This window comes from Recurvomyces mirabilis (assembly GCF_035927965.1).
Source record: "Recurvomyces mirabilis strain CCFEE 5264 chromosome Unknown scaffold_39, whole genome shotgun sequence".
In the NCBI taxonomy this organism is placed as follows: Eukaryota; Fungi; Ascomycota; class Dothideomycetes; order Mycosphaerellales; family Teratosphaeriaceae; genus Recurvomyces; species Recurvomyces mirabilis.
In genome coordinates this window covers 53956-76025 of record NW_027041973.1, presented here as the reverse complement: position 1 = coordinate 76025, position 22070 = coordinate 53956, and the positions used below count along the sequence as shown (strand labels likewise).

Genomic DNA, 22070 nt, shown 5'->3' with positions numbered 1-22070 from the left:
TGCCCGTACGCATATCGATGAACATGTGATATTCGTGCATCATGCACGTAGTCCGCCACGAGCTGCCTCAGCCTTGCGACACAAGTGCCTGATAGAGAAGTGTCTGTGATCTTTCTCAACGCGTTACCGAGACAATGTTTCTCATAAAAAGCTAGTACCACAGCTGCCATGCGACTCCTCAACGTCCATACAGTCAAGTTTGAAGTCTTTCACAGCGAACGGCCGAGATATGTCACGGCATCGCACAGATGGAGGGCAGGGGAGGAGGCCATGCTTGGCCATATCCTGAACCAAGAGAAGACAGACACTAGCGGCTACAAGAAGATCGAAGGCTTTGCGCGCTATGTCCGAGAGCATGTGAAGGGTGTGGACTGGCTGTGGGTGGACACTTGTTGCGTAAACCAAGACAGTAATGTGGAAGTTACCGAAGCCGTCAATTCCATGTTCCAGTGGTATGCTGATGCAGAACTGTGCCTGGCATATCTGGCCGATGTTCAGGACCCTGGAAATCTGGATGAATTTGTTAAGAGTGTGTGGTTTGACCGTGGCTGGACACTCCAAGAACTGTTGGCGCCGCGCACTGTGCTCTTTGTGTCTAGTGATTGGCGTGTTATCGGTCACAAGGGTGATGGCGCGAGCAGTGAAGAGCACATCACTCAGGAGCTGGGGCCATGTTTGATATCACGCATCGCGAGCAGGACACGAATCTCGGAAGATGTGCTAAAAGATTATAGCCAGAGTAAAGCTCTCACAACAGAAGAAAAGCTTGCCTGGGCCACGAATCGGCAGACGACCCGGCTTGAGGACATGTACTATAGCCTGCTCGGGATCTTCGACGTGCGAATGCGACTCGACTATGGTGAGGGAAGGGTCTCTGCTCGAGAGAGATTGCTGAAGCATATTTCCAAGAAATCTCGACCGCCAGAAGACCTGAGGGAAGTCATCCGCTGGCTCGCGCCGCCAAATCCATGGTCCAACCACACCTCTGCCAGGGACAGATACGAGAGCGGCACAGGCGAATGGCTGCTGCAAAGTCAGGAGTATTGCGATTGGAAGCAGGGTGAGACAAGACATCTGGGACTGTATGGAAAAGCCGGCTGCGGGAAGACAGTACTCTTCTCCACGGTCGTCGAAGACATACGAGAGCATTGCCGTGCAAGGACTGAGATGGCTTACGCAGTGTTCTACTTCACATTCTCTGACCGTGGAAAACAGACATATGACAATCTATTGTTGTCGCTAGTCGCTCAATTGGCTGACTGTGACGCTGTGATTGCTCAACTGTCTGACGCCTCCAGACGTGGTGCGCCAAGACGAGAAGACCTTGAAACGGCACTGGTGTCTGCTTTGAACACATACTCGGAGGCGTACCTGCTCTTCGACGCCCTGGACGAAGTCCCAGAGGAAGAGGGTGTTCGCCAGCTTGTGCTTGACAAATTGCTGTGGCTGTCGCGCAAAGCGCCGTCCTGCAAGATCTTGGCCACGAGCCGAGAGTCGCAGCATATCAAGCTGTCTGCTGAAGCTTTGGGTGCGGTGTGTATTACTCTGGATCCCAACGCCGTCAATAGCGATATACATTTGTACGTGTCAAGCCTACTACGGTCTCATTCAAGACTCTCTCGGCTCCCAAAATCATCTCAGGCGATGATCGAGCAGAAAATGAGAGAGGGATCTGATGCCACGTAAGCTAGTACAAACTGGGATTCAGACTTGAGCTTTAAATTATTCTGACGTTCGCGCTGCAGGTTTCGATGGGCATATTGCCAGATGCAAAGCATAACGAATCTGAAATCAACCAGACAAAGTCATCTAGAAAGGGTTTTGAAAGATCTGCCTAACACTCTCGATGAGACATACATTCGAATGCTGGAGGCGATCGATGGAGAGCTCCGTGAGGATGCCCTGGCTCTGCTGCAATGGATTGCCTACTCGGAGAGGCCAATGACCTTGGTGGAGCTCATAGAGGCAACCATCGTCGACCAGTCTGGACAGGGTGCTGTGAAGGTTGTGGATCGTGGCGGTATTGACGATGTAGTCGATTTGCTGCAGGGTCTGGTCACAATCATATATCGCAACGACCCATACGCTTTCCCCGCCTCACACATCGAATCTACGCAGCCCGAGGAACAGACACATCGGAAGCCACAGCCGTATGACGAGCTCAGATTTGCCCATTTCTCAGTCAAGGAGTTTCTGGAGTCGAGTCGTGTACTCGTGATCGGGGGCGGGTTAAGTGAGTTCCATCTTGAGAGTGCCAGAGGCCATAGATTTCTCGCGCAGAGTTGCTTGACCTATCTGATATGGTACACTTCTGAACAAAGCATGGTTCATCATGCTTCGTGCGAAGAATTCGACATGGGAATGTCGTACAACAACCTGCCATTACTGCGCTACAGTGCGGATACCTGGGCTTATCATTCATATCGGCAATCGATTGGTAGCCTCGAGCGCGAGCTTCATCTGCTGACCGATCAGACTTCTATGACATTGTGGCGCAAAGCTCGTTCTCTAGATGTCCCAACATACCATCAGTCCAGTCTGTCCGGGTTATACTACGCAAGCTACTTTGGACTGTTGGAAGTCGCTAGTGCTCTGATCCGACGAGGCGAGGATGTCGATGGCGCTGGTGGGCATCTTGGGCGCCCTTTACAAGCTGCGTCATTCGGAGGACACGGACGTATTGTACAGCTTTTGCTTGGAGCAGGCGCGGATGTGAACGCCGAAGGCCATGTCTGGGGCACCGCGTTGGTGGCAGCTTCACTGGGCGGTCGAGAGGACATAGTGCAGATTCTTCTACAACAGGGCGCAGATGTAAATGCGCAAGGAGCGGGGATGGGGAATGCACTACGAGCGGCTACGGGAAGTGGTTCTTTACCGATAATATTACGTCTGCTTGACGCAGGAGCAGACGTGGGGGCCCATAGTCGACGACTAGGATCTGCGCTTGACGCCGCTTCGCAGGGGGGCCACCTTGAAGCTATGCGATTGCTTCTGGCTCGTGGAGCTAATGTATCGCTGGAAGATGAGTACGGACGCACAGCAATCCACCGAGCTGTACGTCATGGTCGTACTGCGGCATTCTCGGTGCTCATTCATTTTGGCGGCGTGTCAAAAAAGCACGATGCCTACGGACGCAATACTTTAGCCTGGAAGTCCATCGGAGCACAAGAAAGTTTGATGGAAGAGCTTGCATGGCCGGTTGACGATGGACTACCAGACGTTGGTGTACTCCTTCGCCAGGACAAACTTGGCTGTTCTTCCCTGCATCATTTCGCCATGGTCTGGAGAGAGAAAGGGCTTCACGGTGTGAACATGATACTGAGAGCTGGTGTGTCTCCTGACTTAGCAGACTCGCAAGGATGGACGGCCTTGCATTGGGCAGCGCTCGCAGGTAATACGGAGGTGATGAGAGCACTGATCGAGGCTGGAGCCAAGTCAGACTTGCCGGACAACCGTGGCTGGACAGCAGACGTACTGGCGCGCATCAGCGGTCATGAATATGCTCTCAAAGCGCTGCATCCATTCATCAAAGACGGAGGAAGCGCTTCTAGTCAATCACACGCTCTATGGCTAGGTAGATTGTGTGATTGTTGTGATCTGGTAAGTCCTCGTATGGTGCAGAAAGATGATTTTCAGCTGACGTCGTTGGAGAATCGTTGCGGCTATGCCTACCACTGCATGACATGTGAAGACTACAACCTATGTTTTCGCTGCCACTGGGACGTGGACAATTTTCATCCACAGCACGACTTTGAGCAACTTGTCAGGATTTGCATATGCAGTCCAACAGAGACCGAGGAGGACTGCGATGCAATGGGCGAATGCTACCATTCGGTGGTCATCAACGCACCGGGAAAGCATGATCCAGAATTTGGCTTCGTAGAACGCAAGAAAAGGCCACGAAACCGCGATCCAGGACTCGTCTTCGTAGAACGCAGAAAAAGGCTACGTAGCGAGGACGACTGATGCATTCCGGTCGCAAATAAATCAGGACCTCGAACGAGATCCAGTCACGAGTCTGGACCGCCTACAGTCCTTGATACCCGGTCACGCGATCGACCAGACCGGACAAGACCGAAAGGTCCAGCCGCTGGGCATCCAGCTCGGAAGGACAACAAACTGTCTGATAACAGACCCACGGAAAGCCGCACCTCATGCCTGGGGGTTGTAGCGGGTAAAAACCCAAGGAGCGAAGGATAGAGATTTCGATCGTGCTGGCGGATGGGAAGTAAGCAGTGATGGCGTATGACAGAACAGGAAGGTGTGAGGAGAGGACTTGGTGAGTGTTGAGCATCTGTTGTTTTTCACCGACCGGGAGGATGGCGAATCTTCTCCGAAACGAAACACGGCAAAATCATGGGATGAGGACCAAAAGCACGACCGAGAAGCGAAAGGTAGAGGTCATGGTGGTGCTGCCAGACGTGCAAGCCAGGAAATCCAGCATACGAAGCAAGCTCACCACTCCCCTTTCCGCTACAAAAACCCAGACGCACAACCAAAATCTCAGGGTATCCCAAACACCCAAAACCTCTTCACTTCGCCGCCCCTATTCGCCGCTCCTCCTGCCTCCGACCGTCTTCACTCTCACTCTCCCGCAACCATGCACATCAACACTCCCCACCTGCACCTATCACTTCATATCATCCACATCTACAACACAATCCCCGCCCCCAACACAGCCATCGCAACCGAAATACCAGCCACCCACAACCCCGACCAATCCGACCTCGGCACCACCAACCCCGCCGCAGCACCCTTAGACCCCGTGCTGGAGCTCGAACCCCCCGAACTCGAACCCGTCCCAGACGCGCCCCCCGAAACCTGCGCATCAGCCGGTACAGCCGCCGTGCCCGTTGCCGAGCCAATGGTACTCTGCGCCGTACTCACCGTAAAGCTCCCCGTGGCATTCATCACCTCGGGCGCAATGGAATTCGTATTGGACGGCGCGGCAGAATAACTGGTCGAAACGGCCTTGGCGATGCCACTAGGTCCCGCAGAGACAGTAACGATATTAGGAGCGTCCGTGGAGTTGATCTTCGCCTGAGCGAGGGACAGTTGTCCATTGTCCAGGTCGAAGACGACGTACATACTCCTCAGAATCGCATCGCCGAGAGTCTGGAACCCTTGGCCTGTACTCTGCGCGGGAACGATCATGAAAGCGCACGCCTCGCCGCCGCCGGGGTAAGGGTAAGGTTGGTTTGTCGTGGCGTTATAAATCGGTACGACAAACTCGCGGATCGGAACGGTGATGTTGATTTTGGCGCCGAATTCGAGGGTTAGAGTGGTATCGTCGTTTTGATGGCTACAAGAGCAAGACCCCTGACTATCGACGAATTTGAAGTTGGGCGCGATATACTTCTCATAGTAAGAAGTGGGTACGGACCAGGCGGAGCTACCGGTATCCAGGAGGACGGGCAGGGCGGTATCGGTTTGAGTGTAGGCTTGTTCGTTTGGGGAGCCGCCGGAGAAGAGGGGGATCGTTTTGCCGGAGATGGAGGCGCTGAGGCCGGTGACGGTTTGCACGAATTGGTCGACGGCGCCGGTGTTGATGTCGGCGAGGATGTTTAGGGTGGCTAGTTCGCCGGTGTATCTGATGCAGATCATATTAGTAGGAAGTCGGCAGAAGAGACTAGGTGGCGGTGGTGGTGGTGGTGGCGGACTCACTTCGTAGTATCAATCCCGCCAAAAAGAATACTCCCCGAATACTCGGCCACATCATTCAAAAACACCGAATACAACCTCGAATTGATCACGCCGGTATCCCGTAGTACCTCCGGCATATTCGGGTAAGGATGCTGCTGCACCGCTTCGTTCTCCGAGTAGCCTACCCCCATCAATCCGATCGCGTAGCCAGTCGTGCTGTTCACTTCCTGCGCGACGCCGAATTGCACATTACTTATCAATACATCCCCTAACCCAACTACATCCTGTCCGAAGGGGCCGACGGCTGTACTTCCATCCCCGAATGAGGTATTGAAGGCTGGTGCTGGGTCGGCGATCGAGTATGTCTTGCTGTTCTGCGGGTTGAATGTCCCGCCGCGACAGGAATAAGGACCCGTGGTTTCGCAGGTGGAGGCGGTGGAGGCGTCGAAGTAGAGGTCTGATGAGCCGGTGTCTAGGATCACGACTTGGTCTTGGGGTGGGGTGCCGACGGTTACGTTGGCGTAGTAGGCGCCGCCTGTGCTGTAGGCGAGGATGTCGAAGACGTTCGTTCCTACTGTTCCTCCGTCTCGTCTTATCAGACCGCGTGCGAGTGGTGAGGTTTGGAGGTTGCTGTCACGTTTGGCTATGCTGAGATGGGGGAGAGCTGCGTGGGCTGAGGTGGCGAGGAGGGCGAGGGTGGAGGTGGTGGTGGTGGTGCGCATGGCTGTGGTTTCGCACCGCTATGGGTGGATCGAGTATGTGAGAGGATTGTCTCGAGTACAGTATTGTAGACAAGGAAAGTGGAGAAGTAGGAGGGGAGATGATACTACGTATATGAGTGGATCAGCAGTAGTTATGAACAATCGTCAATAATAATGTAGAAGTGAGTGCATGAGAGCTGCCAGGTACGCGCAAACAAAACCCTGAAACCCGGGGGGACGCCTGAGCTGAGCTGCAAGCCTGCATCCTGCAGAGCGGTTAGACTAGTAACGTGGGCGTCTGGACCTGTGGCGTAGCTCTGCCATCCATCCTTCAGCAGTCGACGCAATGCAGACACTTGTCCTTTCTTCACTGGCGACAGAATACTATTGTACCACCTACTATGAGTCGAAAGCGAGACTGCGATGTGGACATCTGGAATCATGGAGCGCCTATAGTATCCACTTAATTCAACTTGTCAATTGCTTGAACGAAACGGTCAAGCCTCAACAAGCCTTGATGACGCGGCGCGGCACCGACTCTACGCACCGTACACTCTACAGTGACTCTCGAACTCTATTATTGACGAGCGTTACTTTAGCGCCACTGCATGGTTTCACGGGCGCCTGGAGGTGGCGAAGACAGGTGGCTTGACTCGGCTGAATCGAGGAGGCGTATGCGAAAGAACACCTCTTCTGCTCCCATCGTTGTCTTCGACATGGACATGATTGCTGGAGACGAGAGAGTCCGTCTGTTCCAACAACCTCCTCCTGTAACAAACTTCTTGGGCTTCTCCGGGGGTTCGTCCGCAGCCATCCTAGCGCTCAGACCACTTGTCTAAGCGCAATACTTCCGCTCTGCAAGCTGACGTAAGACGCGTAACGGTTACGCGTGTGTGGAGAGAGCTTCTAGCTCGAGTCAGAAAGTGTGGTGAAGTGAAGTGAGTATCGGTTGATCGATCGATTGATTGTTACGATTGTCCTCTATTGTTAAGCGTACACAGGATTGATTGCTTGCTTGTTCACGTCCGACTCTCTTTCTATTGTAGAGCTGGGGCGTATTGTTGGTTGTAGGGATATATCTGCTTTCCTTCTTCCTTGATTCCTCCGCAGTATCTACCCATCGCAAACAACAGTAACCATGCCTTCAACGCGTCGCTCCCTTCCCGCTGCGGGTCCAGCACCCTCGTCTACCCTCGCGCGGGTCGCAGGAGCTGAGATGTCCGCAAAGCAGAAACGCGAAGCGAAACGACTCAACATCGACGCCAAGGCTGGAATCGTCGGGGACCTGAAGGAAGTGAAGAAGAGTGAGGGTGGGAGTGAGGGTGGGAGTGAGGGGAAAAGGGAGGTGTACCATTATCGTGGCGCGGTGTATATGATCAAGGGCGATGAGCCGGAGGAGTGGCTACAGCAGGAGCCGGAGAGGTTCCGGAGTAAGAAGAGGAAGGTTAGTGAGGTTGATGGTGAGGGTGAGGTTGAGAGTAAGGAGGGGGTGGGGCAAGTGAACGAGCGAGAGCGGAAGAAGAGGAAGGTCGGTAACGTCGAGGCGGCTACGAAGGGTGAAGTTTCGGTGCGTGCCATCACCACCTCCAGCACTCCATCAAAGAAGCGCAAGATCTCTACCACCAACAACAGCAAAATGGACGTCACGGCCACAGTACCCACCGAGCGCAAACGATCAAGTGACGATACCGACGAAGCCGCTACCGACCCACGACCTCGCAAGCAAGCCAGAGCAACCGCCACCACCTCAGCCCCAGCTCCTCCACCACCAACCCGCCAAACCAACCCCAAGCAAACAAAACCCCGCCGTCCCCACCCAATAGCACAAGAACAACGCCGCACCGCCCACGCAGAAAAAATGCGCCTCGACTTTACAGTCAACGGTGGCCACGACAGCATCTCCACTTCCCAAGCCCGCCGCGAAGCCATAGCCAAAGGCTACCAAGTCCTGCCTCTCCCACAAAACGCGCTGGACGAAGGCAGGACTTATCGGCGGGAAAGTGCGGGCGAGGCGTTGGAGGGGTTTATGAGGAAATTGGTGGGGTTGAATGGGGAAATTAAGAGGATTGAGGGGGCGAGGAGGGAGTTGGAGGGGAGGCGGGCAGACAGAGAAAAGGGGGGCAACGATGATGCGGATGGGAAGGTGCGGAGGACGGGGGTGAATGTGGTGGAACTCCCCGCTTTTGCCGCGAGGAAAGCTGCGTTTTTGGCTAGGCGGGACAGTGGGCTGGGTTCTTCGTCGCCGCCTCCGCCTGCTGATACACCGGCTTCCGAGAACAAGGAGACTTTCTCTCAAGACAGGGCTGAGGAGGTCCTGAGACAGGGACGCATGATTGGGGAGTCTTTTCAGGAGAGGGATGCTAGGTTTGAGCGGGAGAGGGGGTTGCTGGATGAGCTTTTTGCGAAAGGGCAACGTGGAGGATAGTAGGCGGATTTTCGCTTTCTCTGCTGCAGGATACGTGCGGTGTAGGATGGGAGGTCGATGGGGTAAGGCTATCAGGGCAGCTTGTTGCTGAGAATACATGAGCATATGATTGCATGGCTGATGATGATTATGGTATTTGGGCTGGCAGCCAGAATATGGCTATACTTGGGCTGACTGTCAGAATATGGCTTGGCTTCGCTCGGCTTTGGAATGTGGATGTGAGATGTTGTATATGCGATCCCTTACATAGCCCTATAACCCCCTGCCGAGACATCAGCATCATGAATCTAATACACATCTATCTATCTGCCCACTTCAGGTTCTCCACCCCGCACCATCTCCAGCACCTCCCTCACCTGCTCCTTCGTCGTTATCGGTCTCGGATTCGTAAGGACCCAATGATCCGTCAAGGCGTTCGTGGCGAGCTGATCGAACTTCTCCTCTCCTACCCCGACCTCCTTTAACGTCGAAGGCATTCCCAACGCCTTGACAACAGCACCGAGTAAATCCCCTAGCTCGGCGGCCTTACCCAGACCGACCTTCTCGAAAAGTTCTGCGACGGAAGGTTCAGACCACAGGATCTCGCATACCTTCTTCTGCTGCGCGGCGTTGGCGGAGGTGTTGTATTTGCAGACGGCGGGTGAGAGGATACAACTCGTCTCCCCATGCCCGACCCCAAGGGGACCGAGCTGGTGACCGATTCCATGCGATGCACCCATCGGGACGCCGTGGAAGAAGACGCCTTTCATGGCCTCAATTACTCCCTTTTGACACGCCAACCTCGCTTCGAGGTCCTTGGGCTCGGCTTTCGTTTTTAAGAGTCCCGGGATGAGCAGTCGAAGTCCTGTCTCCGCACTCGCCGCGCTCTCCTTCGAATTAGAGGCGGAAAGACTACATAAACTCTCAACACAATGATCCACCGCCCTAAACCCCGAACTCAACCAGACTTTCTCCGGCGTCGTAGTCGTCAATTCCGGATCCAACACCACGAGTTTCGGTCCAACGGTAGGATGACCGAGCCCGTGTTTTTGGTGCGTGGTGTCGTGGGTTCCGCCGCCGAGGTCCGAGTACTCGCCTCCGGATAAGGAGGTGGGGATACTGATGATGGGGATAGTTGGGCGGATGAGGTCGGGACGCCTGCGGGACCAGTCTGAGCCGGAGTGGAGATTGTCTAGGTCTTGGAAGGTGCGGGCGTTGTTTGCGATGGCCTGGGGTGGGGAGTCAGTATGATCATAGACGTTTGGTGATGGGAGGAGTGAGGGTAGAGCATACGGTGGCGACGATCTTCGCTCCATCCGTCAGACTTCCAGCTCCCAGGGTGATGAGCAGATCGGCTTCTAACCCTTTCGCCTCAGCGGTTATCTCCAGAATCTCGGACCAAGGCGTATGCGGTTTGATGCCCTTCCGAATGCCCACGACTTTGTCGCCCAGTGCTGATTGGAGTCGTTGGACATGGTTCGTGTTCCTGGCCAAAGAGGCTGAGGCGATGATATAGACTCGTTTTGCATTGCAGGTCTCTGTCACGTGTTTCGCGCAGCCTTCTGGGAAGGGAATGCCGTAGGAGACTTTGGGGCCGGCGGTCGTGAAGGCTTGCCAATATTGCTCGTTGGTTTGGGGCTGGTGGGATGGGGAAGCCATTGCGGGTTTGGGTGAGCAGGATATTACGCAGACAGACGCTCGGAATATCGAGACGATTGGTGGTTCTTGGCTTCTCCACTTCATAGTTTGTTGTAAGCCGAGGCGTTTATGTTATATACGTGTGGGCAGAGTAGTTTGGTGGTCTGTAACTCTACGGCTGATGACTGATCCAATCCTAGCTATCTTGACAATGGACAGGGAATCTACAGTAGAACGACCATGTTCAGGTCCAGGATCACGTCCTAATCCGCTGCTCATTGCGAACTGATTGTATCAATCATGGTAGCGTTCTCTTGCGAAGCCGGAACCTAAAGCAGAGTTGCCTGGTGCGTTGATGATTGCTCTTCCGTCGCGCTCGCTTATTCCTTTGCGATTCCTACCTGGTCTCTGTTCGACAACATCTGAAGTCTCTAGGTCATGCGATGTATAACAACTGTTAGTACTTCAGTTCGGCGGTCCGGTAAGCCCTGGTCGCAAACATGAATACAGTGGGTGAAAGTGGAGAAGCGGATGGAGAGCAGGATATGAGGACGAAGTGGTCCTTTCCTCGTCATCTGGATGGTCGTTAAGCTCGGGGATAGCTATTGCGTCGCACTGTGTTGTCTTGTATGCAACATTGCATCCCGTTAAGGTTTCGTGCGAGCCATCCCATTCCCTTCCATTCTGGCTTGAGATGGGTCACGGTGACTAAAGTCCCTTCCAGTCCTCCCACTCGCTCGCGTAATTCACCAGCATAGGTCCAGAACCGGGGCATATGCAAACTTCACAGCTCGACCGTCGTCCAGCGCCGCACAAGCGCATCCACCACGTCCTCTTCATCGTCGTCTTCCTCCACTCTCTCCTCTGCACGATCCCGTCCCAAAATCTCACATACTTCCTCTCCGTTGATCTGAGGGGGTCCAGATTGCACGGACGCCATCCAAGGGGGTCCGTGGAGGTAAGCCGCTTTTTCCGGCATGCTGATGCCCCCATTAGCGCGAGGATCCAGCGGCGTCAGCCCTGTATGCGCTTCTAGATCAAAAGATGGGGAGTAAATATAGAAGGCCGGTAGAGGGGTATAGGCGCATTGTGGATCCCTAGAATGCGCTGGCGATGGCTGTATGGAGGCCTGATGTTGTGCCGAAGTCGATTTAATAGGTTCTTGTGGGAGGGTTTCGATATCGAAGGAAGGATCTGCAAACACCGACAACAACGATGGCCCATTCCTGTCTGTTCGCAGACCTATGCCAGCGTTGTCGTCGTCGTCGTTATCATCGCCGTTACCGTCGTGCCAAGAGCTGGACAAGATTCGACGGACGGCACTCTCCACTCGGCGATATTCCTGCTCAAGTAAGCTCAGATCTGGGTGTCCGTGCTGCCGGAGCAGATTCTCGCAGGTTGTGCTTGTTGAGTGGAGGCTGAGCGCCGAGTATGAGCATGATGACAAGCACTGTAGGAGCTTTCCGTGCCGAGGAGAGTGCGATGCAATTCTTGCGGGTGGGATCGCACGTGCGTGGTATGCTGGACCATGGGCAAGTGGTATAGCCCTAGTCGATGGAGTAGACGAGGCGCGGACACAATTCCGGGCGAGGGCGCGAGATCCCGTTGAAGCATGCCCAAATTCGGCCCTGCTTGACGTTGCTGCAGCGTGAGCTCGATTATTATCCGGATTTGGCGCCGGCCACGTATTGACATGGACATCAGCAATGTCATGTGGCGTAGCCATCATGTTGATAGTCCCTCCTCCCTGGGCGGCGAACATAGTATGGAGCCCCTCCGCTCTTTATTTTCGGCGGGGTCCTGAGTTTGCGTCATGGCCAACAGATCCCAGCGAGCGCTTCCTAGGGTTGGGCGAGCTGGCTGTTGCAAGCGGCCGGTCATCAGCTTCGTAGTGGACGGTCGTAGCCAATGCCTTCTCTGCAGAGATGGCATCGTCCTTCGATCGAATCAGCGGCACAAGCTGGGTCTTCTGCGTCAGTATCTCTACGTCACTGTTTGACGATCTGTGCGGAACACTCGTCAGAACGCTCGGTAATGCGATTGTTCGATAGTACTAACCTGGCAGCGATCTTAGCATATTGAAGTATGCCCAGATACACCAGCAACAGGGATTTAAGGCTCTCGAGCTGTGCAAGCGCAAGCATGACTCCGTCCTTCTTCAATGGCCACTTCCAACGCTTCGCAGCTGCCATACGGATCCCGTCCTCATCGTTGAGAGGGAAATAATCCGATGCCATGTGGTCAACCTCTTGGAATACAGCTTTACAGTCCTCGAGCACAGACTGCGTGTCGCAAAGCGCTTCGGGACGAACCAATTCGAGCTCTTCAACCTGTCCAAGCAGTCATCCAAGGTGCTGGAGAGCTGCAGATGTCAACTTTACCTCCCGGGAGAGCTTCTTCACGTCTTTATCGGCCTGTGCGTAATCTTTGATGTACTTCGACAACGCTCCGTATAGCTTGAAGCCGCTGTCAGCGACCTGCAGCACACCAGTAGCGACGGAAAAGCCGTCCACGAGGGCCGCAGATTGAGTGAACAGAGGACATGATACTATCAGCGAGCAGGATGGGATTTATGATGTGCTCAGTCGAAAGGCTGAAAATGGGCGGAGCTCCAGCCTTGCAGCTGTACTGCGCCACAACCGAGACAGTTGCCTTGCACCGTGATAGGATCGTGAAGCGAGACCTCTCGACGCATGTATAGTCACGTACTGGAGTGTGCAATCGAATGTCCCATCGGACAGATTTGCGATCGAGTCCGCCTTGTGACGGCGATCATTGCGATGCACATTGCGGCGTACTGTCGGCTTCCTCCTCTTCGTCTGCCTGACTCTCATCTGCGCCGGCTTTGACCAGCATCTCAACAATATCCGTGAAGCCTCTCGAAGACGCTGCGTGCACCGCCGTTCCATGGCTCTTGTGACAACCTTTCGCCTTGACGTTGGCGCCAGCCTCGATCAGGAACTGCACAATTCCTGGATTGCCAAACCACGAGGCAAGCTGTAACGGCGTCCCATGTCCATCTATATCCATCTCCAAGTCCGCACCGGCTTTCACGAGCAGTCTGGCGGTTTCCAGATCTCCTGCCCTTGCCACATCCTGTAGTGCGCTGCGCGGCTCTCCTTCTGCGTTGACATTCGCACCAGCCTTGAGTAACATCATGACAATTTCTCGATGGCCCTTCTTTGCAGCATACTGGAGTGGCGTGCCCCATCTTCTGCCATACACGTTCACGTCCGCGGAAGTCTCCAGAACAACGTTCAGGAACTTCGCAATCAAACCCGACGATGTGTCCGGAATCGACTTGGGATATGCCCTGTCTGTCCTGAACTCGAGGTCGGCGCCCGCATCAATCAGGATCTGGACGATATCCTTGTGGCCGAGATATACTGCGGCATGAAGCGCAGTGCTGTAATATCCTCCCACTTCATTCACGTCTGCGCCGTTCTGCAGAAATTCCTTCACGGTAGCCTCAAGCCCAAGAGAGCTTGCGTAGTACAACGCCGAAGGGCAGGATTTCTCCTTGCTCCCAAAAGGTTTGGCCATGTCCTTTTCGCCTTTGTTCCACTCGCTCTCATCCGGATCATATACCATCTGCCAGTCTCGACGATAATCATCGCTCCCGAGCAGGCGATATTGGAGACTGTCTTGACCTAAAGTGGGAGGTTCAGGTTGCTCAAGTCCCAACCAAGTCATGTGAGCAGCCCACCAAGATGCAGAATACTGCAAAAGAGGAAAGGTCTCCAGATCTGGAAGAGCCGACTGCTTCTCGTGGCTGGAACTGTAGTGTAACAGATACGCAAGACAGCTGTTTGCGATATTTGGCTGGTCACGACTTGCCTGCATGGCATATCCTGCGGCTGGGCCGTCTGAGATGCGAGTAGAAGAGAGATACTCCTTGACCGAAAAGTGGGCGAGGCGTACAGTTGAGGCTGCCCAATTGTTCACAGATGTTGTAGGCTGAGTGATTGTGGTGCCATCGGTGGCTGCGCTCTCATCTATTGTGCTGACTGTGTCTTCGACGATCTCGTTTGCCTCCTCGACATGAACCAGACTGCCGAGTATCTCCAGAATATCCTCCAAGGGTCCACGATTATCCAGATCAACTCGTCCTCCCGCCTCAGGATCGATCAGGCATGCTTCGCATAATTCACCAAGTGTGAGCGGCCTCATCTGGAACGATAGCCAACGCAGCGCTCTGAGTGCCTCTGGCTGGTAGATCTCGTTGATTCGGACGAGCATGCGCTCATAAGTCTCATCGAGGCTCTTCGGCAGACACTCAAGCGCCTTCTCAGTCCACCTCGGCCGCATTCCCTTGAGCCGCTTGAGCTCTTCTAGCTGGCAGAATGCCCAGCGGAACCTACTAAATGGTCAGCGCTAGCACGATCATACTCGCGTGGAGTGTAAGTTCGACAACTCACATGCCATCGGCTTTCTGCTCGAATGTCTCCAGCACCTTCGCCTTCAGCTTAGCATCCATCTGACGTAGCCTCGGGTGTCTTGACAGTTCTGCTTGAACATATGTTATAATGTCAGCATTGGCTAATGCAGCTGTAATGGACAAAGGTATCGCGTGAAGTGCGTCAGCGGTGACCTCTATATCATGTACCTGCCGGCTCGTCATGAATATCTTGAGAATTGGTACAGCCCGCACAATACACCCAAGCCATGCTAGTACCGCACTCCTGTCCTCATCATCCTCGGGCGTTTCGTCGAGCGCATCCAAGACCAGATATGTATTATCGTACTGCTGAAGGCATAGCAATAGGAGCTCGTAAAGTAAAGTCTGCGATGGCTTCTCTGGATAGATGCCATCGTACAATTGCTGCAGTCGCTCGTATGGTACCTGACTATGGCAGAGCTGAATGATTAGAGAAGACAAGAGCGCAGTATAACTCTGCTTCTGCTTGTCCGCGAATGAAAAGTAGAAGGAGGCGATTGCTATGCTAGGCGTCTGGCCGCAATACGCACGCAGATCTTCAATCACCGTCGAGCATAGCACAGTTTTGCCACAACCAGCCTTGCCGTACAGCCATAAAAGGTTAGCCCGTGAAGTCTTCCACTGCTTGTACTCACCACTCTCCAGTAGCCATCTTCCAGTATCTTGTTCGTGCTTGTTGCGCGCCGCGTTGTGGTTCAGCGAGGGATCTGGCGGCGACAGCCAATTGACAAGCTTCTCAAAGTTGTCCCGATCCTGCCATGCCTGGACATCGACCTGCAGAATGCTCACCTGTGTAGCGACATCTCCGACACGTGTATCCACATCCACCAGCTTCTGGTGTGAGGCTGCGCTGAGGTCGAGCTGCAGAACTTGCAGTGCCAGAGACAAGTGCTGTCTAAGATCACCCACAATCTCTTGCAGCTTCACAAGTGTACTGGCTCGGAGCGGGTACCAAGCTCTCTGTACTTCCGCCCATGCTTTTGACCTCAGACCTACCGGCTGGCTTGAGCTCTGCAGCTTCTTAAGCTTCTTCTCAAGACGGCCCAGCCCTGTCGTGCACGAGCTCAGGCATTCCTCCACCTTTGTTGACCTCTCAGTGTCCAACGATGGCTTTGCCAACGACTGCTTGAGCAGTTGAAAGGTCTTCGAGAGGTCGTTGATGCCATCATACGCTGTCTTGACATCTTGATGGTAATCCTTCCATGAGCCGTAATAAGTCAGTAGACCTTGACAAATTTGTATACCAAATGAAGCCACTCCTACAGCAGTTCCAAGTACATCCATGTTGAAGAACGTACGAAGAGGTCACACCTACAGCAGTCGTGGATGTGATCCCGCTGTACGCAGCGGTGAGGCTGAACATGGTCCAATGCAGGTGGCCTTGGCCCCGCTGTCCAGCCTCAGTCGCATGCTTTGATCGGCATCTTCGCATGATGACAAGGATGTCCAAATTGTATGGGATTGAGTATGTCTGTCTCCATAGCACGGACTGTTGGCGATGCGGACCGAATATCGTAGACAGCTCCCATCAGGAGTCATATGTCTTTGCGAATTCGAACTCAGGAGCTCGAATTTTGGAGGAGTCCGTCTCGAGCTTGTCGAGATGCGAAATACGCAGAGTCTCTTGGCCGAAACACGGTGATAGCATCGGCCCGAGCTCACACGGGCGGGAAAAGGAGTCAAAACACGACATACGAGCTTCGTATTTCGTGTTTTCTCCCTCAGAGCACATGTGCCGCAGCCATAGATCTTGATAACCACGCCATTGTGTCTGCTTTGACCTTGACGTCCGCTATCTACCGACAATGTCGCGAAATTCAATGGCATGTGTACGCGGCGATACGTCCGCAGTGATAATTCTGCAGCCTTGAGCTTAAGTCGAGAAGATGGTATATGTATCTCGACTCTACTGCTCAATGGCAAGTCCTCAATCAGCGACAAATAAGGACTATCCAGCCGAATAGCTCTATCTTTGTCTTTCAAGGCTCTCGACCTCCAGCTGATACTAAGGCACCTTTCATTTGACCCCTCGAGATCTCGTCCATCAGATTTTCACGACCTACTTCTTCGATCACCTCTACCAACATGTCCGCTCCCACTGATTACCACCCTTCCCTCGATGACCCCAACGCATGGGTACCTTATCGCTACAATCCGTCTCTTGCAGCAGCGGTAATTTTCCTCATCGCATTCACCATAGCGACAGGCTGGCATGCCGTGACCTTATTCCGACGACGGACATGGTACTACACTCCATTTCTAATCGCAGGTATCTGTAAGTCATGCACACTACAGCGTAAGACGCAGAGCAGAGCGAGGTACTAACAACATCATCACAGTCGAAATAGTAGGCTACTGTGGTCGCATCGCCTCAACGAAAGATCTGTGGGCACTCAGTCCATATATCATCCAGAGCATCTTGCTGCTTGTTGCTCCAGCACTCTTCGCAGCTTCGATATACATCGTCCTCGGCCGCATTATCCGCTTCACAGGCGGCGAGCGCTACTCACTCGTGCCAGTAAAGTGGTTGACGAGAGCCTTCGTTGCTGGTGATGTGGTTGCGTTCCTGGCCCAAATGACTGGTGAGCTTCTCAATCCATTGAGACCTGTCATGAATAGCGCTGACTATACATGCAGGCGGCGGCATCCAGGCAGGCGGCACAATTTCCTCGCTCAACCTCGGTGAAAAAATCATCATTGTCGGTCTCTTCCTCCAGGTCATCTTCTTTGGCATCTTCATCACCGTAGCCACGGTCTGGCACCTGCGCTTCAATCGTCAAACTGCCGTCCAGCTCAATGCCAAGCGTGATGTTCTATGGAGAAAGTACATGTGGTCGTTATATGGCGGATCAGCTCTCATCATGATCCGGTCCATCTTTCGCATTATCGAGTACCTTATGGGTAACGACGGCTTCCTCCTGCGCCATGAGTACCTCTTGTACATCTTCGACGCCCTGCTCATGTTCCTGGTCATGGTGTTATTCTTGTGGCTGCACCCGAGCAAATTGACCATGTTCGAGACCAGCGATGTACAGCCGGGTCATGACATGGAGGAAGGCGGACAAGTAGCTGCCAGAACAGCTGGACATCGGCCTATAAGCCAAAGCACTTCTAGCGAGCGGAAGACTTTGCTCGGCAGATTTATGCCAAGCAAGCGGTAAAGTAAATGGCGACACGCCGCCGGCGTCCCTCTGGAGAGCTTTGGATTCGTTTGAGACCTACTAAAGCTACATCCTTACTGATACTAGACATAGATGTTATAATAGCGAGGCGTTCAGGTTAATAAGTCTCTCTACTTATCCATTTTGCTGCCTTGAATAAACCTCGAATGGACGACCATATGTTTGTGATACTTCACGGGCAGTCGTGTGCCAAGCCTTCGAATGAGCGCGGACAGCTGTATATCGACATATACCATGTGGTGACGTTCAGATTCTCGACTCCGAGCTTGACACTTTATGCTTTCGGCACTTCTACGTGTCCACTTTATGCCACGCTTGTGCTCTGTACGGATAATCCGAGTAGCAGCAGTCGATCAGTCTAGTGTAGATATACCGGCAGGGCACGCAGCTTCTCTCTGCAAGACTCTCTCTCCTGCGGCGCAGGTCGATGGTCATGGAACGGGCAAGCGTCTTTGGTGGTATACGGCGACATCATCTGTCCAGCATCTTTTCGCGGCTGGTGGCGAAGCGTGGTACGCATCACGCCGGCCAAGAAAGGCGCCGGCCAATCCTCGAGGTCGTCAGGCATCGATTCTTGGGTTATACCACCACGAACCCGCTCCTCAATGGCATAGGCGGCCAATAGAGATCTCTCGGAATCCGCGAAAATGATCTTGACAGCTTCCTTCGTCACAAAATGGTTCAGTCGCTCGCATTGCGCGATAAGGGCGGTGGTTATATCGTTTTGGAGATGGCGTATCTTGAGATGGCCAGCAAAGGCATACAGATTCGCGAGATCGGTGTCATCCCAATCCACCAACGATTCGGTCTTCTGCACACGTAAGGAGGCTGGATGACTCTCGGCCACCGTGGTCTCGATATGGCGTAGTCGTCCCGTGTAAAGCCAAGTGCGGAAAATGTTCAGTATTCGCTGAGAGTCGCCATTCACTCTCACGGAGAAGCCTTTGCTAATGATCGGATTGGCGATAGGTCTAGAACACTGTACGGACTCGCTTTTGCTATGAGTCGAACGGTCGATAAGCTTGGCAGACTGCGAGAATAGTAGGCCTTTGTGGACGTTGATGGTAGCGTCGCTGTCTGCAGCAGCAATGGTCACAATTCCATCGTACAGGTCCCTGTCTTCCAGTCAGAGTAGTTCGATTTAGGCTGTAGAGGAGTACGTACGTGAACATTAGGTTTGAGACGAGGGCAACGGATGACGGACTGGCTTCTTTTCGGGACTACTTTGCGCTTCTGCTGGTCGGAGGTTGTAGAGCGGAGTCGTCTGGTCGCTCGCGCTTAATGCTTGACGGTCCAGCACTAGCTCGTGGAGCCATGGTGTGTCTCCAAGCCTGATGTACGGTCTCCCTGTCTAGACTGCGATGCGACAGACATTGGTTGGCAATAGACTATGTGTTACAGCTGGTTGCGTGGATGGGCGTGGATGGGCGTGGACGCGTCCCTTCTCATAGTCACGCGCCATTGGCTGCTTCTTGCAACGCGCTAACGACTTGGGCTGAGCGTCTTCTTGGCAATAGTCTTCGAGACAGACAGGCAAATCGCATGGTAAAAGCGAGATGGACTGATGCCTCCAAGGCAATGATCAAACATGAGCACCATTGTTTGCCGTCACATCTCTATGCACTCACAACAAGAGCTTCATATAATCTAAGCCAACCAATGCCACCCCTTCGGCCACTCCGCCACCCAAGCAGCCATCTGCGCGACATTTTTATCAATGACCGCCTGTACCGTCGTATTCGCCTTCCCGTTCGCTGTAACCAAGTCACTGGTATGGAATCCACCCGGCACGATGTTCACGGGCACTTGCTCCGTACTCTGCAGCGGTCCACCAGGTCGGAGCTCGGACGACACACTCGCCTCCCGCCATGGGTCATAGCCACCATTGACGTAGAGCAGGCGTGTGCTGTTGTCGATGTACCATCCGCCTGTGTAGCTGTTCTCTTGTGCTTCCGTCTTGCCATTGGCGATACCGTATGTCTGCCCGTCTTCGGTCGGGAAATACAGGCCGCATTGACGGATCCAGTAGTTAGCATCCACGAGTCGGGAAACGAGCGTTGAGCGACCTTGAGGTGCGCCATCCTGCCAATATCCAAAGGGCTCATTGCACAGCATCCACTCCCATTGGCGATTGAAAGTGTTGGCCAGCGAAGTATCTGTGAAGATGGGCGATGTGGGATCGTATGTGTTGAAGCAATAGGTATTGTATGTGCCGTTGAACACATCGTAGCCGTATGTCTCACAGTAGCCTGGTAGGAATGTCGTATTGACCCAACTGGCATACCCGGCAAGTGCTTTCTCGAGGCCTACGCCTTCGGGACCAGGGCGGACAGTCGTGTTGGTGGCATTAGTCATGCCCTCGATCGCATCACACCATTGGAAGAAGCCAGAGTAGCCTGCGGTCAGTCAGTATATACTCAAGCATTCGCATAATGGACCTAACTTACCGGTATAAAACTGGTTACTCTGCCACAACCACGGTCCATTCTCCAACACGTTCATAAAATCATCATTATGCGTGACATTTTGCAGACCAAACATCGTCTTTAGCTCAAGAATCTCCGCAGCAGAACCAGTCGTCAAAATAGTATCCATGTGCTCAATGACAAGATTGACATCCGAGCTACAGTTCTGCGGCATGCCCTCTTGGACCGGCAAGAAATACGCCCAGTAGTCTGAGATAGCTTCTACAGGTGCGCTGGATGCCAGATATGCCCAGATAGTACCCGGGTCTACGCTCTCGATCCATGCTGCGAGGGCTCCGGAGTATGAGCCTCCAATCCACACCCATGGGACTTCCTTGGCATTGCTTCCTGGTTTGGCAAAAGGCAGCTTGACGTTGTTTGCGAAGTAGGTGAAGTCGTGGACCGCTTGGTCGAGAGTCAGATATGTCATATTCGCCGTCGTAAGCTCTGTGTATGGTGAAGATGCGCCCCAGTACCTGTGCTCGATTACGATGACTGCTGCGCCGATCTCTTGGGCCAGGACACCAGTTGTCCGGTTGATGCCAAGGTAGCTCGTGTAGGCCGAAGCATTGACCTCACCGGGCGTGAAGAGGATGATAGGTGAGCCTGGACCTTTGTAGTAGGTGGTATCCCACATGTAGAACTGCTGGAAGGTGCCAACATCTGGATTGTTGTGGTCTGTAAGCTGCGTGAAAGTGGTGTTGCCACGAGTCGAGCTCGGTGGTAGAGGCGCAACATCGCCACCGCCTGGTGGGCCGTGCTGCCAGCCTTGGTGACCACCGTATCCATTGCCATTACCGTTACCATGACCTTGCCATCCCCCGCCGTGGCCACCTTGCCAGCCTCCACCCGCTCCGCCGTGCCATTGGGCAGCCGCCGTGGCAGCTGCTGTCAGTGCAAAGAAAACGCTCTTCATCGCGGTGGACGAGATGTGAGGGTCGAGGAGAACGATGCAGAACACCTACCTCTCATCGCCTTTGGTGGGCATCTGCCCTCTTTTGAGCCAGGCAAGGTACGAATTCTCACTCCATCGCTTGGCTGCGAACGCAGAATAGATTGACGCATGGCGTCACTTCTGCAGATTGCAACCATCCAACTGTAACCTCGCACGCAGTACACGAGCTCAGCTTCCTGTCTTGATGTAGCGCAAAGATAGAGGATGAAGTTTGCCAGGACGAGTTGCCACTTATTGACTGGCGGCTCCACCTCCAAGCAGTGCGTCAGTGCGTGCCTCGGTGTTGATCGCCGGAGGAGAGCTCGACGTGAGCGAGGTGAGGTTCCTCATGGGCTTGCGATAGTATAATCAACAGCGATGCTATATGAGATGTCTTCTGTGGTCTTGCCATGATGGTCGTGGCATGGGGCCTGAGTATCGAGTCCGATGTGTACTAGAGACTGTTCGCTGGCGAGCGTATGGCCAGGCTCAAAGCAAGCCATTCTGCACCTCGCCTGTATCCGGCATCATCCCACATTGCTTGTGCACAGCAGTGCTCAGTCACGATACTATGTCTCAAGTAAGTCGACGGCAGCTGGCGCGATAAACATGCGGGAAGGATCTCCTTGGGTTGCATGAATTCATAGTTACGGAAAGCCTAAGCA

At 53.7% G+C, this 22070-nt stretch overlaps 10 protein-coding genes across 10 annotated transcripts; 3 read left to right on the top strand and 7 right to left on the bottom strand.

Annotated features, from left to right (window-relative positions):
- Positions 1-168: 168 nt before the first annotated feature.
- On the top strand, positions 169-3966 carry LTS14_010243 (uncharacterized protein; the record flags this gene model as incomplete). Its single annotated transcript, XM_064842920.1, has 2 exons — positions 169-1682; positions 1746-3966. The coding sequence occupies 2 exons, from the start codon at positions 169-171 to the stop codon at positions 3964-3966; spliced, it is 3735 nt and encodes a 1244-aa protein (XP_064689483.1).
- A 684-nt stretch (positions 3967-4650) lies between these two features.
- LTS14_010242 (uncharacterized protein) lies at positions 4651-6365 on the bottom strand (the record flags this gene model as incomplete). Its single annotated transcript, XM_064842919.1, has 2 exons — positions 4651-5590; positions 5665-6365. 2 exons carry the CDS (start codon positions 6363-6365, stop codon positions 4651-4653), a joined length of 1641 nt encoding a protein of 546 aa, XP_064689482.1.
- Positions 6366-7018: 653 nt separating this feature from the next.
- On the top strand, positions 7019-8769 carry LTS14_010241 (uncharacterized protein; the record flags this gene model as incomplete). The annotated part of the gene is made up of 2 exons (XM_064842918.1): positions 7019-7142; positions 7478-8769. 2 exons carry the CDS (start codon positions 7019-7021, stop codon positions 8767-8769), a joined length of 1416 nt encoding a protein of 471 aa, XP_064689481.1.
- A 302-nt stretch (positions 8770-9071) lies between these two features.
- On the bottom strand, positions 9072-10407 carry LTS14_010240 (uncharacterized protein; the record flags this gene model as incomplete). Its single annotated transcript, XM_064842917.1, has 2 exons — positions 9072-9977; positions 10042-10407. 2 exons carry the CDS (start codon positions 10405-10407, stop codon positions 9072-9074), a joined length of 1272 nt encoding a protein of 423 aa, XP_064689480.1.
- A 763-nt stretch (positions 10408-11170) lies between these two features.
- On the bottom strand, positions 11171-12099 carry LTS14_010239 (uncharacterized protein; the record flags this gene model as incomplete). The annotated part of the gene is made up of 2 exons (XM_064842916.1): positions 11171-11836; positions 11896-12099. The coding sequence occupies 2 exons, from the start codon at positions 12097-12099 to the stop codon at positions 11171-11173; spliced, it is 870 nt and encodes a 289-aa protein (XP_064689479.1).
- Positions 12100-12169: 70 nt separating this feature from the next.
- LTS14_010238 (uncharacterized protein) lies at positions 12170-12623 on the bottom strand (the record flags this gene model as incomplete). The annotated part of the gene is made up of 2 exons (XM_064842915.1): positions 12170-12389; positions 12445-12623. 2 exons carry the CDS (start codon positions 12621-12623, stop codon positions 12170-12172), a joined length of 399 nt encoding a protein of 132 aa, XP_064689478.1.
- A 535-nt stretch (positions 12624-13158) lies between these two features.
- LTS14_010237 (uncharacterized protein) lies at positions 13159-16108 on the bottom strand (the record flags this gene model as incomplete). Its single annotated transcript, XM_064842914.1, has 2 exons — positions 13159-14743; positions 14805-16108. The coding sequence occupies 2 exons, from the start codon at positions 16106-16108 to the stop codon at positions 13159-13161; spliced, it is 2889 nt and encodes a 962-aa protein (XP_064689477.1).
- An 801-nt stretch (positions 16109-16909) lies between these two features.
- Positions 16910-17985, top strand: LTS14_010236 (uncharacterized protein; the record flags this gene model as incomplete). The annotated part of the gene is made up of 3 exons (XM_064842913.1): positions 16910-17099; positions 17164-17406; positions 17462-17985. 3 exons carry the CDS (start codon positions 16910-16912, stop codon positions 17983-17985), a joined length of 957 nt encoding a protein of 318 aa, XP_064689476.1.
- Positions 17986-18364: 379 nt separating this feature from the next.
- LTS14_010235 (uncharacterized protein) lies at positions 18365-19178 on the bottom strand (the record flags this gene model as incomplete). The annotated part of the gene is made up of 2 exons (XM_064842912.1): positions 18365-19121; positions 19171-19178. The coding sequence occupies 2 exons, from the start codon at positions 19176-19178 to the stop codon at positions 18365-18367; spliced, it is 765 nt and encodes a 254-aa protein (XP_064689475.1).
- Positions 19179-19653: 475 nt separating this feature from the next.
- Positions 19654-21387, bottom strand: LTS14_010234 (uncharacterized protein; the record flags this gene model as incomplete). Its single annotated transcript, XM_064842911.1, has 2 exons — positions 19654-20402; positions 20454-21387. The coding sequence occupies 2 exons, from the start codon at positions 21385-21387 to the stop codon at positions 19654-19656; spliced, it is 1683 nt and encodes a 560-aa protein (XP_064689474.1).
- Between the last annotated feature and the right edge of the window lie 683 nt (positions 21388-22070).